The sequence below is a fragment of the Pogoniulus pusillus genome, chromosome 20, assembly GCF_015220805.1.
Source record: "Pogoniulus pusillus isolate bPogPus1 chromosome 20, bPogPus1.pri, whole genome shotgun sequence".
Lineage (NCBI taxonomy): Eukaryota > Metazoa > Chordata > Aves > Piciformes > Lybiidae > Pogoniulus > Pogoniulus pusillus.
The window spans coordinates 21,557,975-21,573,737 of NC_087283.1; the positions used below are offsets into that span (position 1 = coordinate 21,557,975).

At 59.8% G+C, this 15,763-nt stretch overlaps 1 protein-coding gene across 1 annotated transcript in view; it reads right to left on the reverse strand.

Annotated features, from left to right (window-relative positions):
- Nucleotides 1-15,763, reverse strand: part of DRC7 (dynein regulatory complex subunit 7) — a 34,312-nt gene that overhangs the window by 16,407 nt on the left and 2,142 nt on the right. Inside the window, exons 4-10 of the mRNA XM_064159764.1 lie at nucleotides 14,364-14,541; nucleotides 11,581-11,706; nucleotides 10,385-10,579; nucleotides 8,691-8,837; nucleotides 5,085-5,303; nucleotides 3,454-3,573; nucleotides 1,360-1,435 (exon numbers count right to left, since the gene is read on the reverse strand). Coding sequence (XP_064015834.1) covers nucleotides 1,360-1,435; nucleotides 3,454-3,573; nucleotides 5,085-5,303; nucleotides 8,691-8,837; nucleotides 10,385-10,579; nucleotides 11,581-11,706; nucleotides 14,364-14,541 — 1,061 coding nt within the window. The remainder of the gene's footprint in view (nucleotides 1-1,359; nucleotides 1,436-3,453; nucleotides 3,574-5,084; nucleotides 5,304-8,690; nucleotides 8,838-10,384; nucleotides 10,580-11,580; nucleotides 11,707-14,363; nucleotides 14,542-15,763) is intronic.

Below are 15,763 nucleotides of genomic sequence, written 5' to 3' on the forward strand. Positions count from 1 at the left end.
GAGCAAGAGAAGGTCAAGGAGCAGAGCAAGAGAAGGTCAAAGAGCAGAGCAAGAGAAGGTCAAGGAGCAGAGCAAGAGAAGGTCAAGGAGCAGAGCAAGAGAAGGTCAAGGAGCAGAGCAAGAGAAGGTCAAAGAGCAGAGAAAGAGAAGGTCAAGGAGCAGAGCAAGAGAAGGTCAAGGAGCAGAGCAAGAGAAGGTCAAAGAGCAGAGCAAGAGAAGGTCAAAGAGCAGAGCAAGAGAAGGTCAAAGAGCAGAGCAAGAGAAGGTCAAGGAGCAGAGCAAGAGAAGGTCAAAGAGCAGAGCAAGAGAAGATCAAAGAGCAGAGCAAGAGAAGGTCAAAGAGCAGAGAAAGAGAAGGTCAAGGAGCAGAGTAAGAGAAGGTCAAGGAGCAGAGCAAGAGAAGGTCAAAGAGCAGAGCAAGAGAAGGTCAAAGAGCAGAGCAAGAGAAGGTCAAGGAGCAGAGCAAGAGAAGGTCAAAGAGCAGAGCAAGAGAAGGTCAAGGAGCAGAGCAAGAGAAGGTCAAGGAGCAGAGAAAGAGAAGGTCAAAGAGCAGAGCAAGAGAAGGTCAAAGAGCAGAGAAAGAGAAGGTCAAGGAGCAGAGTAAGAGAAGGTCAAGGAGCAGAGCAAGAGAAGGTCAAAGAGCAGAGCAAGAGAAGGTCAAGGAGCAGAGCAAGAGAAGGTCAAAGAGCAGAGCAAGAGAAGGTCAAGGAGCAGAGCAAGAGAAGGTCAAAGAGCAGAGAAAGAGAAGGTCAAGGAGCAGAGCAAGAGAAGGTCAAAGAGCAGAGCAAGAGAAGGTCAAAGAGCAGAGAAAGAGAAGGTCAAAGAGCAGAGCAAGAGAAGGTCAAAGAGCAGAGCAAGAGAAGGTCAAGGAGCAGAGCAAGAGAAGGTCAAAGAGCAGAGCAAGAGAAGGTCAAGGAGCAGATCAGGAGACCACTGAGTTGGATCCTTCCATTGAACCCAGAGAGATGGCAGAGAAATTCACTTCCCTTCTGCATAGCCCCAGGAGAAAGAATTCCAGGGGGAGAAATCCTGCTCCAAAGCAGCTCAGCCCCTCCCTGTGGTGCTTTAAAACCTCTTCAGTTGTTGCTTTTCTCTCCCAAAGCAGCTATTTGCTAATGCAGAGGCAGTGCCACCTGCGTGGTAGCATCAGCAAAGTCCATCCTGGTACCTGGAAAGCTTCTGAGGGAGAGAAATCAACCTCCCAGATCCACTCAAAGGGTATCTGGAGGGCAAGGAAAGGGGAGAATAGAGCCAAAGAATTGTTTCAGGTGGAAAAAGCTCTCTAAGATCGTTGAGTTCAAGCTTCAGGACCTTCAGCACAGTCAATAAAGCACATCCCCAGGTGCCATGGGTACATACCTGTGGGAGATAGCTGTAGCTGAGCTACCCAGGATGGTGGCATGTCCAAACTCGTGGCTGCCTGCTCCTTTCCCTGCTGAAACACAAGCAGGGGTTGGCATCTTTTGGGGCAGCTTCTCTTCAGTCTTCATTTTGGACAGGGGCACTGAGTGCAGCCTCAGCAGGTTTGTGCCCACACCAAGCTGTGTGCTGCAGCAGGCAGGCTGCAGGGCAGGGATGGCAGCCAGAGGCACCTGGGCAGGCTGCAGAGGTGGGCACAAGCCAAGCTCAGGAGCTGCAACAACGCCAAGGGCAAGGTGCTGCAGCTGGGTGGAGGCAATGGCAAGCACCAATGCAGGCTGGGCAGTGCCAGGCTGCAGAGCAGCCCTGAGCAGAGGCACTTGGGGGTGCTGCTGGAGGAGAAGCTCAGCAGGAGCCAGCAGTGTGCACTTGCAGCCCAGAGAGCCAAGCAGAGCCTGGGCTGCAGCAGCAGCAGTGTGGGCAGCAGGGCCAGGGAGGGGATTCTGCCCCTCTGCTCTGCTCTGCTGAGAGCCCACCTGGAGTCCTGCATCCAGTGCTGGAGCCCCTGGCACAAGAGGGCTGTGGAGATGCTGCAGAGTGTCCAGAGCAGGGCCAGGAGGATGCTCAGAGGCTGCAGCAGCTCTGCTGTGAGCACAGCCTGAAAGAGTTGGGGCTGTGCAGGCTGCAGCAGAGGAGGCTCCCAGGGGACCTTCTGGTGGCCTTGCAGCATCTGCAGGGGGCTGCAAAAAAGCTGGGGAGGGACTTTGGAGGCTGTGAGGGAGTGGCAGGAGTGGGGGGGCTGGAGCAAAGCTGGAGGTGGGGAGAGTGAGGCTGGAGGGGAGGAGGAAGTTGCTGAGCAGGAGAGTGGGGAGAGGCTGGAATGGGTTGCCCAGGGAGGGGGTTGAGGCCCCATGGCTGGAGGTGTTTGAGGCCAGGCTGGCTGAGGCTGTGTGCAGCCTGCTCTAGGGTAGGGTGTCCCTGGGCATGGCAGGGGTTGGCACTGCCTGCTCCTTGGGTTGGCAACTCCACACAGCAGCCAGGAGAGGAAAAGTATCCAGAAAGTCTTTGCTTTGGGTTTCAGGTGTTAAAATGATTTCATCCCAGAGGAGCTCTACAGATCTCTAAGCCACTGAGGACACCAAAAATAAGCACTTTGGGTCCTGCCTCAGGAATGGCTCAGGTTGGAAGTGACCTCAGAGATCATCTGCTCCAACTCCCTGCCATGGGCAAGGACAACTCTTAACTAGACTCAGCTGCTCAAGGTCTCAGCCAGCCTGGCCTTGAGCACCTCCAGGCAGGAGGCAGCCACAGCCTCCCTGGGCAGCCTGTGCCAGGCTCTCACCTCCCTCACACTGCACAACTCCTTCCCCAGCTCCACTCTCAGCCTGCTCTGCCTCAGCTCCAAAACATTGCCCCTTGGCCTGCCTCAGCCCCCCTCAGCCAAAGGCTCTCTGCAGCCTCCCTGCAGGCTCCCTTCAGGCACTGGCAGCAGCTCTGAGCTGCCCCTGGAGCCTTCTCCCCTGCAGGCTGCACCCCCCCAGCTCCCTCAGCAGTGCTCACAGCAGCCCTGGCATCACCTCTGTGCCCTCCTCTGGCCTCACCCCAGCAGCTCTGTGCCCTCCTGGTGCTGGGGTGGCAGGACTGGAGCTGAGGTCTGAGCAGGGCAGAGCCAAAGTCCCTCTGGAGCCTTCTCCACCCCCAGCTCCCTCAGCAGTGCTCACAGCAGCCCTGGCATCACCTCTGTGCCCTCCTCTGTGCCCTGCTTGTGCTGGGGCCAGCAGAGCTGGAGGCAGGACTAGAGCTGAGGTCTGAGCAGAGCAGAGCCCAGGGGCACAATGCCCTCTCCTGCCCTGCTGCCCACACTCCCCTGGCTGCAGCCAGGATGCACTTTGCCTTCTGTGCTGCATGAGCAGATTGCAAACCCTCAGAACCATTCAAGATCAAAAACGAGCCTGAAGTGCCAACCAAAAGCTGCTGAGAGCAGGAGTGCCCCAACCTGGAGAGGGCAGCAGGCAGGGCTGAGTGTGAGCCTGCAAAGGCAGCAGCTCCAAAGAGCATCCCCTGAGGAGGAGGGCCAAGGTTTGGGTCACTCACCAGATCATCCTCATCTCTCTCCAAGAGCTCCTTTTCCTCCTTGGAAGCCTGAGGAGGCCTGGTGCTCCCTGAGAGCATTGCTTCCCAGCTGCTCCCATCCCCCAGGTGAAAGAGCAGATCCTGAGGCCACAGAGGAGAAGTCCACTGAGCTCCAGGGCAGCCTCATGGCTGCTTGAGACTGAGCCAAACACTGCTCCTGCATGCCTGAGCTGCTCTGCTCCTGGCTGGGCAGCAGGGAGTTAAAGGTCTGCATAGGCACAGCCTGGAACTCAGAGAGTCCTGGAAGCAGGGAAGCAAAGAGGTTGGCAGAGAGCTGCAAGCTCAGCCAGGCCAACCTAGCACCCAGCCCTGCCCACCCAACCACACCATGGCACTCAGTGCCAACCTAGCACCCAGCCCTGCCCAACCAACCACACCATGGCACTCAGTGCCAACCTAGCACCCAGCCCTGCCCAACCAACCACACCATGGCACTCAGTGCCAACCTAGCACCCAGCCCTGCCCAACCAACCACACCATGGCACTCAGTGCCAACCTAGCACCCAGCCCTGCCCAACCAACCACACCATGGCACTCAGTGCCAATCTAGCACCCAGCCCTGCCCAAACAACCACACCATGGCACTCAGTGCCAACCTAGCACCCAGCCCTAGCCAACCAACCACACCATGGCACTCAGTGCCAACCTAGCACCCAGCCCTGCCCAAACAACCACACCATGGCACTCAGTGCCCAGCCAGCCTTGCCTCCAACCCCTCCAGCCACGGCCACTCCACCACCTCCCTGGGCAGCCCATGCCAGTGCCAATCACTCTCTCTGCCAGCAGCTTCCTCCTCACAGCCAGCCCACACCTGCCCTGCCACAGCTTCAGCCTGGGGCCCCTTCTGCTGCTGCTGCTGCCTGGCACCAGAGCCCAACCCCACCTGGCTACAGCCTCCCTGCAGGCAGCTGCAGGCAGCAATCAGCTCTGCCCTGAGCCTCCTCTGCTGCAGCCTGCACCCCCCCCAGCTCCCTCAGCCTCTCCTCACAGGGCTGTGCTCCAGGCCCCTCCCCAGCCTTGCTGCCCTTCTCTCAGCACCTTCCAGCACCTCAGCAGCTCTCTGCAATTCAGGAGCCCACAGCTGGACACAGCACTCCAGGGCTGGCCTGAGCAGGGCTGGGCACAGGGGCACAAGAACCTCCCTTCTCCTGCTGCCCACACTGCTCCTCAGCCAGCCCAGGATGCCACTGGCTCTGCTGCCCACCTGGGCACACTGCTGCCTCCTCTGCAGCTGCTCTCTCACAGCACCCCCAGGGCCCTCTCTGCCTGCCTGCTCTCAGCCCCTCTGGCCCCAGCCTGCACTGCTGCTTGGGGCTGCTGTAGCCAAAGTGCACAACCTGCCCTTGGCCTTCTTCACTCTCATCCCCTTGGCCTCTGCCCACCCATGCAGCCTGCCCAGGTCCCTCTGCAGGGCTCTGCTGCCCTCCAACAGCTCCACAGCTGCTCCTGGCTTGCTGCCACCTGCAGCCTCCCTGCTGCTGGACTCAATGCCCTGCTCCAGAGCATCATTCTCTGACCTTGGCCTTCCCCCCAGACCTCAGCTCAGCCTGGCTGTCCCTGCCATGCACAGAGCTGTCCAAAGTCTTCCTCACCTTGCAGCCACCCCTGCAGTCCTGCATGTTGACCCAGAAGTTCTTGTGGTTCCAGATGCTCTCAATGCCCAGGAAGTGCTCATCCCTGGTGCTGTGGCTGCTCCCAGTGAAGGGGTTAATGAAGAAGCTCTCAGTGACCTCCCTCTTCCCAGCCAGCACCAGAACCCAGGCATGCACCCTCAGGCCGTGCCAAGGGTCAGCCCTGGGCTCCTCCACCTCCTGCAGGGCAAAAAGGACAGCAGGAATCATTGCCACCTTAATGCCACTTGAGTCTAACCCTGCAACCTTCTTCTCCCCTCAGCAAGACTTGGCCAGGCTGAGAGCTGGGCAGAGAGGAAGCTAAGGAGGTTCAGCAGGGATCAGTGCAGAGTTCTGCACCTGGGAAGGGATAAAAACTGCAGCAGCCCAGGCTGGGAGGTGCCTGCTGGAGAGCAGCCCCAAGGAGAGGGACCTCAGGGTGCTGTGGAGAACCATCCATGGCACAGCAATGTGCCCTGGGGGGCAGAAAGGCCAATGGGGTCCTGGGGGGGCATTAAGAGTGTGGGCAGCAGATGGAGGGAGGTTCTCCTGCCCCTCTGCTCTGCCCTGCTGAGGCCACAGCTGGAATACTGCATCCAGTTCTGGGCTGCCCAGCTCAGGAGGGACTGGGATCTACTGGAGAGGGTCCAAGGGAGGGCTGCAAGGATGCTGCAGGGACTGCAGCACTGCCTGGTGAGGAGAGGCTGAGAGCCCTGGGGCTGAGTCTGCAGGGGAGAAGGCTGAGAGGGGACCTGAGCAGTGCCTGTCAGTGCCTGAGGGCTGGGGGTCAGGAGGGGAGGCACAGGGACAGCCTCTGCTCACCTGTGCCCTGGCACAGGACAAGGGCAAGGGATGGCAACTGCAGCACAGGAAGCTGCACCTCAGCAGGAGGAAGAACTTCTTGAGTGTGAGGGTCCCAGAGCCTGGCACAGGCTGCCCAGAGAGGCTGTGGAGTCTCCTTCCCTGGAGCCTTTCCAGCCCTGCCTGGATGTGTTCCTGTGTGCCCTGAGCTTGACTCTAAGGGTCCCAGAGCCTGGCACAGGCTGCCCAGAGAGGCTGTGGAGTCTCCTTCCCTGGAGCCTTTCCAGCCCTGTCTGGATGTGTTCCTGTGTGCCCTGAGCTTGACTCTAAGGGTCCCAGAGCCTGGCACAGGCTGCCCAGAGAGGCTGTGGAGTCTCTGGAGCCTTCCCAGCCCTGCCTGGCTGTGTTCCTGTGCCACCTGTGCTGGGTTCTCTGCTCCTGCTCTGGCAGGGGTTGGACTGGAAGCTCTCCAGAGGTCTCTTCCAACCCCTCACATGCTGTGCTCCTGTGATCCTGTGATCCTGTGCCCACTTGCAAAGACCTGCAGGCCCTTCAGAAGAATGAGGCAGCTCACAGCCAATCTTGTGCCAGAGGTCCATGGCCATGATCAGGGTTGTGCCATACTTCATGGCAGAGGTTGGTGACCTCTGTTCTTTGGTCAGCCATGACCTGAGTCTCAGCTCTTGCCTCTGGATTACAGTGAGGAGGAACTCTGGAGCTGGAGCAGCTCTGCTGTGAGCACTGCTGAGGGAGCTGGGGGTGGAGAAGGCTCCAGAGGGACTTTGGCTCTGCCCTGCTCAGACCTCAGCTCCAGTCCTGCCTCCCCAGCACCAGGAGGGCACAGAGCTGCTGGGGTGAGGCCAGAGGAGGGCACAGAGGTGATGCCAGGGCTGCTGTGAGCACTGCTGAGGGAGCTGGGGGGTGGAGAAGGCTCCAGAGGGACTTTGGCTCTGCCCTGCTCAGACCTCAGCTCCAATCCTGCCTCCCCAGCACCAGGAGGGCACAACCCCTCCCTGGCAGCGTCCTCCACATGCCCTTCCCCCAGCCCTTCCCCGGGCACTCTGCTCCACCACCCATTGCTTTGCTGTGTGGATGTGCTCAGGGCTCCTGTGATTTACACTCAGGCTGCTGCTGCTCAGCACCCCCAGACCCCACCCAGCCACAGCCTTCACACTCTCAGCTCCCCAGCAGCCAGCAGTGCCCTCCTGCAGCCCAGCAGGCAGCTGTGTGCTGGCTGCAGCCAGAGCAGTGTGGGCAGCAGGGCAGGAGAGGGCATTGTGCCCCTGGGCTCTGCTCTGCTCAGACCTCACCTCCAATTCTGCTTCCAGCTCTGCTGGCTGCAGCACCAGGAGGGCACAGAGCTGCTGGGGTGAGGCCAGAGGAGGGCACAGAGGTGATGCCAGAGCTGCTGTGGGCACTGCTGAGGGAGCTGGGGGGGTGCAGCCTGCAGAGGAGAAGGCTCCAGGGACACCTCAGAGCTCCTGCCAGGGCCTGAAGGGAGCCTGCAGGGAGGCTGCAGAGAGCCTTTGGCTGAGGGGGGCTGAGGCAGGCCAAGGGGCAATGGTTTGGAGCTGAGGCAGAGCAGGCTGAGAGTGGAGCTGGGGAAGGAGCTGTGCAGTGTGAGGGAGGTGAGACTCTGGCACAGGCTGCCCAGGGAGGCTGTGGCTGCCTCCTGCCTGGAGAGGCTCAAGGCCAGGCTGGGTGAGACCTTGAGCAGCTGAGTCTCATTGAGAGGCATCCCTGGGCATGGCAGGGAGCTGGAGCAGATGATCTCTGAGTTCCCTTCCAACCTGAGTCATGCTGTGGTCAGAGGCCAGGATCAGCCCAAACTGGGCACAGCAGCTTGGCTTTGCCCATTGGCAAGTGTTTGGCTGCTCCAGCAGCCCCCAGCGAGGCTCTCCTGCCCTAGAGGGGCTCCTGCTGCTTGCTGGAGCCTGGCAGGGTGAACCCCAGCCCCCATCCCTGGGGTGACAGCAGGGTGGGGAAGGGGTGAAGCCTGCAGCATTGCTTTGCATGCAGCATTGCACTGCAGCAGTGCTGGGGGCTGAGGCTGGTAGGGTGAGGAAGGCAGTGATGGGAAGGGCTGAGAGTGTGAAGGCTGTGGCTGGGCTGGGGGCTGAGGCTGGTAGGGTGAGGAAGGCAGTGATGGGAAGGGCTGAGAGTGTGAAGGCTGTGGCTGGGTGGGGGCTGAGGCTGGTAGGGTGAGGAAGGCAGTGATGGGAAGGGCTGAGAGTGAGAAGGCTGTGGCTGGGCTGGGGCTGAGGCTGGTAGGGTGAGGAAGGCAGTGATGGGAAGGGCTGAGAGTGTGAAGGCTGTGCCTGGGCTGGGTCTGAGGCTGGTAGGGTGGGGAAGGCAGTGATGGGAAGGGCTGAGAGTGTGAAGGCTGTGCCTGGGCTGGGTCTGAGGCTGGTAGGGTGAGGAAGGCAGTGATGGGAAGGGCTGAGAGTGTGAAGGCTGTGGCTGGGTGGGGGCTGAGGCTGGTAGGGTGAGGAAGGCAGTGATGGGAAGGGCTGAGAGTGTGAAGGCTGTGGCTGGGCTGGGTCTGAGGCTGGTAGGGTGGGGAAGGCAGTGATGGGAAGGGCTGAGAGTGTGAAGGCTGTGGCTGGGTGGGGTCTAGGGGTGCTCAGCAGCAGCCTGAGTGTAAGGCACAGGAGCCCTGAGCACATCCACATGCAAAGTGTCACCTCCTGTGCCTGGGCTGGGTCAGTAAGGCTGTGGGCAGCAGGAGCAGGGAAGTGATGGTGTTGGAGCAGATGATCTCTGAGGTCCTTTCCAACCTGAACTCACCTCCTCCTTTTCTCTTCCCTTGCTCTTTTCAGCAGCTTCAAGTTCTGCCTTCTCCATGTCCTCCTGCTGAAGCTCAGCCATGTGGAGCAGCAGGGGTTTAACTCTGTACTTGGTGGACTTCTCCACCCCCTCTTTTGGCACCTGCCTCTGCAAGAGCAAGAGTGTGGCTGTGAAACCCAGCAGAGTGCAACAGGAGGGAGAAAATGGATGGCTCAAAGGTTGCCCTCAGTTCCCAGCCCCTGGCAGTTGGTAGTGCTGGAACTGCTGAGCAGGAATTCAGTGAGGCCAAAGAGGCCTCTTAAGGAATGAACATCCTCCTGTGGCTGGAAGGGCTAAGGGCATCTTGGGGTGCAGGAGCAGGGCTGTGGGGAGTAGGTGGAGAGAGGTTCTCCTCCCCCTCTACTCTGCCCTGCTTGAAAGAGTCCAGAGCAGAGCCATGAACATGTGGAACATCTTTGCCAGTGCCATGGGCAGAGCAAGCAAGGCTGCAGCTGGCACCAAGCTGTGTGGCACAGGGGACTTGCTAGAGGGCAGGGATCCATGCAGAGGGAGCTGGGCAGGCTGCAGAGCTGTGCCCAGGCCAAGCTCATGGCATTCAACAAGGCCAAGTGGAAGGTCCTGCAGTTGGGTGGGAGCAATCCCAGGCACAGCTCCAGGCTGGGTGGGGAATGGCTGAGAGCAGCTCTGAGGAACAGGATCTGGGGGTGTGGGGTGAGGAAAAGCTCAAGAGGAGCTGAGAGCAGCTCTGAGGAACAGGACCTGGGGGTGTGGGGTGAGGAAAAGCTCAAGAGGAGCTGAGAGCAGCTCTGAGGAACAGGACCTGGGGGTGTGGGGTGAGGAAAAGCTCAACAGGAGCTGAGAGCAGCTCTGAGGAACAGGACCTGGGGGTCTGGGGTGAGGAAAAGCTCAACAGGAGCTGAGAGCAGCTCTGAGGAACAGGACCTGGGGGTCTGGGTTGATGCAAAGCTCAGCAGGAGCCTGCAGTGTGAGTGCAGCCCTGATACAACCCTGTGCTGGGCTGCAGCCAGAGCAGTGTGGGCACAGGGCAAGGGAGGGGATTCTGCCCCTTGGCTCTGCTCTCCTCACACCCCACCTGCACTCCTGGGGGCAGTTCTGGAGCCCCCAGCACAAGCAGGACATGGAAGTGTTGGAGCCAGTCCAGAGGAGGCCACCAAGATGCTGAGAGGGCTGCAGCAGCTCTGCTCTGAGCACAGGCTGAGAGAGTTGGGAGCAGCCTGGAGAGGAGAAGGCTTGGAGGAGACCTTGGAGTGGCCTTGCAGGAGCTGAAGGAGGCTACAGGAAGGCTGGGGAGGGACTGGTGACAAGGTCTGGGAATGAGAGGAGGAGGAGGAATGGGTTTGAAGTGGCAGAGAGGAGATTGGAACTGGATGTTAGGACAGTAAGGGTGGGGAGAGCCTGGCACAGGTTGAGGGTGGTGAGACACTGGCACAGGTTGCCCAGGGAGGTTGTGGAGCACAGAATCACCCAATGTGATCTTTGATCACATTGGGTGATTCTGTGCTCCACAACCTCCCTGGAGGTGTTCAAGACCAGGTCAGATGAAGCCTTGAGCCACCTGCTCTAGTGTGAGGTGCTCCCTGCCTATGATAGCAGAGAGGTTGGAACTGGCTGAGCTTTGAGATCCCTTCCAACCTTACCCACTCAATGACTCCCTGCCAATGCAAGGATCTCACCTGCTGTGGCTTGCTGAGCAGTGGGCACAGCTCCAGGCTCTGGTCCAGGTTGCACATCTCCCTGGTGGCGTAGCCATGCACGCAGTAGGCATTGTAGCCAGCTCCAAGCAGCAGGGAGCACAGCAGCACACTGAAGTCAAAGCAGTTCCCTCTCTGGCAGCTCAGGATGGTGGTTGGGGAATAGAGAGAAGTGGGCTTGAAAAGGAGAGAAGCACAGATGGGGTCAGCAAAGGGAGTTTCTTTCTGCTCAGCACCTCTTGGGCTGCACTTTTGGCTGTGTTTTGAGGCTCTTGCTCCAAGAAGGGCATTGAGGAGCTGGAGCAGGTCCAGAGAAGGGCAGCAGAGGTGGGGAAGGGGCTGGGGAGGAACAGCTGAGGGAGTGTTTAGTGTGGAGAAGAGGAGGCTGAGGACAGAGCTCTCCACAGCTCCCTGAGAGGAGGTTGCAGTGAGGTGGGTTTGGGCTCTGCTCCCAAGGAACAAGCAAGGGAAGGACAGGAATGGGCCTCAAGTTGCCCCAGGTGAGGTTTAGGTTGGACACAAGGAACAATTTCTTGCTCAGAAGAGTGGGCAAGGCCTCAAACAGGCTGCCCAGGGCAGTGCTGCAGTCCTCATCCATGGAAGGGTTCAAAGCTGTGTAGATGTGGTGCTGAGGGCCAGGATTGGGTGGTGCTGAGGCCAGGGTTGAGTGGTGCTGAGGCCAGGGCTGAGTGATGCTGAGGACCAGGCTTGGGTGATGCTGAGGGCCAGGGCTGAGTGGTGCTGAGGGCCAGGGCTGGGTGGTGCTGAGGACCAGGGCTGGGTGGTGCTGAGGCACAGGGCTGAGTGGTGCTGAGGGCCACGGCTGAGTGATGCTGAGGACCAGGCTTGGGTGATGCTGAGGACCAAGCTTGAGTGGTGCTGAGGGCCAGGGCTGAGTGATGCTGAGGACCAGGCTTGGGTGGTGCTGAGGGCCAGAGATGAGTGATGCTGAGGGCCAGGGCTGAGTGGTGCTGAGGGCCAGGGCTGAGTGGTGCTGAGGGCCAGGGCTGAGTGATGCTGAGGACCAGGCTTGGGTGATGCTGAGGACCAGGCTTGAGTGGTGCTGAGGGCCAGGGCTGAGTGGTGCTGAGGACCAGGCTTGGGTGATGCTGAGGACCAGGCTTGGGTGGTGCTGAGGGCCAGAGTGTGACCCAAGCCCCCTGCAGCCCCTTTCTTACCAGTGTGAGAGGGCACTTGAGGGGCTCCATGGTGAGGAAGTCAGAGATGAAGCTGGCACAGCCATCCCAGTTGTAGAGCTCTGAGTAAGGCAGCAGGGTTGGCCTCAGTGTTGTGCTCACAAACTTCTGGGAGGCAAAAGAAGGGCTTGGGTTAACCAAGAGATGTCCTGGATAAAGCCAGCCCTGGAGTCCTGCAAGGTGAGCACCCCCAAACATCTCTTCATCCACCAGTGAGCACCCATGCATGAGCAACTCTGCACCTCCCCAAGGTGAGCCCCCCTGCACCCCCAAACATCTCTTCATCCACCAGTGAGCACCCATGCATGAGCAACTCAGCACCTCCTACATGGGGAACCCCTGCACCCCCCCATGCTCAGCACCCCTGCACCCATGGGTGCAGCTGTTATGCCCCTGTGTTTCCCCAGCCACCTGCTGCTTGGCTCCCAGGCACAGGGATGGGCTTTGCCCAGGAGCTGGGCTCCTAGAGAAGCACAGAATGGATTGGGTCAGAAGGAAACACCTTCAAGAGCATCCAGTTCCAACCCCTGCCCTGAGGAGAGGGCCTTGGGGGTGCTGCTGGAGGAGAAGCTCAGCAGGAGCCAGCAGTGTGCACTTGCAGCCCAGAGAGCCAAGCAGAGCCTGGGCTGCAGCAGCAGCAGTGTGGGCAGCAGGGCCAGGGAGGGGATTCTGCCCCTCTGCTCTGCTCTGCTGAGAGCCCACCTGGAGTCCTGCATCCAGTGCTGGAGCCCCTGGCACAAGAGGGCTGTGGAGATGCTGCAGAGTGTCCAGAGCAGGGCCAGGAGGATGCTGAGAGGCTGCAGCAGCTCTGCTGTGAGCACAGCCTGAAAGAGTTGGGGCTGTGCAGGCTGCAGCAGAGGAGGCTCCCAGGGGACCTTCTGGTGGCCTTGCAGCATCTGCAGGGGGCTCCAAAAAAGCTGGGGAGGGACTTTGGAGGCTGCCAGGGAGTGGCAGGAGTGGGGGGGGCTGGAGCAAAGCTGGAGGTGGGGAGAGTGAGGCTGGAGGGGAGGAGGAAGTTGCTGAGCAGGAGAGTGGGGAGAGGCTGGACTGGGTTGCCCAGGGAGGGGGTTGAGGCCCCATGGCTGGAGGTGTTTGAGGCCAGGCTGGCTGAGGCTGTGTGCAGCCTGCTCTAGGGTAGGGTGTCCCTGGGCATGGCAGGGGTTGGCACTGCCTGCTCCTTGTGCTCCCTTCCAGCCCTGCCTGCTTCTGTGACTCTGTGATAAGGCAGCTGACCTTCAGGCTCTCCCTGGAGCCTACCAGTCCTCCTCTCTTGCTCGGAGGTGGCAACTGTTTGGCACAGAGAAATCACCTCCTTTGTCTGTGCCTAGAACTTGAGGCTCATCTCAGACCCATTTCAGACAGGAGCCAGATCATCTCCAGCTCTTCTCCTAGCTCCCACCATGACAAACAGCTGCTGCCCTCCCCAGCTTTTCCAGCCTCTAGCAGCTTTCTGCCTTGCATGTTCCTGATGCAAGAGGTGGTGAGGAGAGCTGGGTTAAAGTAGCACTTCTAGATCAGAGGGAATTAAGGGTTGGAAGAGACCTCTGGAGAGCTTCCAGTCCAACCTCCCCTGCCAGAGCAGGAAGGGATCTCAAAGCTCAGCCAGTTCCAACCTCCCTGCCATAGGCAGGGAACACTTCCCACTAGAATAGGTGGCTCAAAGCTTCATCCAACCTGGTCTTGAGCACCTCCAGGGAGGTCGTGGAGCACAGAATCACCCAATGTGATCAAAGATCAAAGATCACATTGGGTGCTTCTGTGCTCCACAACCTCCCTGGGCAACCTGTGCCAGGCTCTGCCCACCCTCACTGTGTCTCTGTGCTCCACAACCTCCCTGGGCAACCTGTGCCAGGCTCTCCCCACCCTCACTGTGTCTCTGTGCTCTACAACCTCCCTGGGCAACCTGTGCCAGGCTCTGCCCACCCTCACTGTGTCTCTCTGCTCCACAACCTCCCTGGGCAACCTGTGCAAGGCTCTCCCTACCCTCACTGTGTCTCTCTGCTCCACAACCTCCCTGGGCAACCTGTGCCAGGCTCTGCCCACTCTCACTGTGTCTCTGTGCTCCACAACCTCCCTGGGCAACCTGTGCCAGGCTCTGCCCACCCTCACTGTGTCTGTGCTCCACAACCTCCATGGACAACCTGTGCCAGGCTCTCCCCACCCTCACTGTGTCTGTGCTCCACAACCTCCATGGACAACCTGTGCCAGGCTCTCCCCACCCTCACTGTGTCTCTGTGCTCCACAACCTCCCTGGGCAACCTGTACCAGGCTCTGCCCACCCTCACTGTGTCTCTGTGCTCCACAACCTCCCTGGGCAACCTGTGCCAGGCTCTGCACACCCTCACTGTGTCTACTCCACAACCTCCCTGGGCAACCTGTGCCAGCCTCTCCCTACCCTCACTGTGTCTCTACTCCACAACCTCCCTGGAGGTGTTGAATGAGGTTGAAGGAGGCTTTGAGCACCCTGAGCTAGTGAAAGATGTCCCTGCCCATTTCTGATGTGTGTGTGGGGGGGTTAAACCCAGATGCTCATTGAGGTCCCTTCCACCCCAGACCATTCTGTGACTCCATCAACCCCTGTGCCCACGGAACAACAACCTCCTGGCTTCGTGCTGCCAGGGTGCCCGCAGGCTGCTGTGTGCCTGCTTAGGGGGCTGAGAACAGCCTCAGGGTGCTAGGAGCAGGCTTCCATTCCCCTTGGCTAGGCAGGAACTGTGGAAGCCAAGGTCCTGTGTGGCAGCTTCAGCCTCACAGCACCCCCATACCTGCACCCCACACTCGTTGGCTGGGTGGAGGAAGAGTGGCTGGCGGGCAGGGCAGAGGTGCTTGTACTGCTGCTGGAAGTGGGCAGCCAGGGCCAGCAGCTTCTCTTCCTGCAGGGTATTGGTCTGGTATGAAGCTGGCAGCTGGGATGTGTCGATGGATCTGCAGTCAAAATGATTTCTAGGGCAGGAGGAGGCAGAGAGGCAGAGGTGAAAAGCTGGGAGCAAGTTAAGCACAAGGAGCTGGGAGTGGAATGGTGCCAAGGGGCTCCTTGTTTGCCAGGGGGCTGGGCAAGGTCTGAGGTCATCCTCTCAGCTCTTAGCTGCTCTCAGCCTCTTCTCCCGAGTAACTCAGGCCAGGACAAGAGGAGATGGCCTCAAGCTGGGCTCCTGAATTGCAGAGAGCTGCTGAGGTGCTGGAAGGTGCTGAGAGAAGGGCAGCAAGGCTGGGGAGGGGCCTGGAGCACAGCCCTGTGAGGAGAGGCTGAGGGAGCTGGGGGGGTGCAGGCTGCAGCAGAGGAGGCTCAGGGCAGAGCTGATTGCTGCCTGCAGCTGCCTGCAGGGAGGCTGTAGCCAGGTGGGGTTGGGCTCTGGTGCCAGGCAGGCAGCAGCAGCAGAAGGGGCCCCAGGCTGAAGCTGTGGCAGGGCAGGTGTGGGCTGGCTGTGAGGAGGAAGCTGCTGGCAGAGAGAGTGATTGGCACTGGCATGGGCTGCCCAGGGAGGTGGTGGAGTGGCCATGGCTGGAGGGGTTGGAGCCAAGGCTGGCTGGGCACTGAGTGCCATGGTGTGGTTGGTTGGGCAGGGCTGGGTGCTAGGTTGGCACTGAGTGCCATGATGTGGTTGGTTGGGCAGGGCTGGGTGCTAGGTTGGGCACTGAGTGCCGTGGTCTGGTTGGTTGGGCAGGGCTGGGTGCTAGGTTGGCACTGAGTGCCATGGTGTGGTTGTTTGGGCAGGGCTGGGTACTAGATTGGCACTGAGTTCCATGGTGTGGTTGTTTGGGCAGGGCTGGGTGCTAGGTTGGCACTGAGTGCCATGGTGTGGTTGTTTGGGCAGGGCTGGGTACTAGATTGGCACTGAGTTCCATGGTGTGGTTGGTTGGGCAGGGCTGGGTGCTAGGTTGGCACTGAGTGCCATGGTGTGGTTGGTTGGGCAGGGCTGGGTGCTAGGTTGGCACTGAGTGCCATGGTGTGGTTGGTTGGGCAGGGCTGGGTGCTAGGTTGGCACTGAGTGCCATGGTGTGGTTGGTTGGGCAGGGCTGGGTGCTAGGCTGGCCTGGCTGAGCTTGGAGCTCTCTTCCAACCTGCCTGATTCTATGATTCTAAGCTGCACCAGGGGAGGGTTAGGTTGGAGATGAGGACAAACTTGAGTGCAGGAGCAGTCAGGGATTGGAAGAGGCTGCTCAG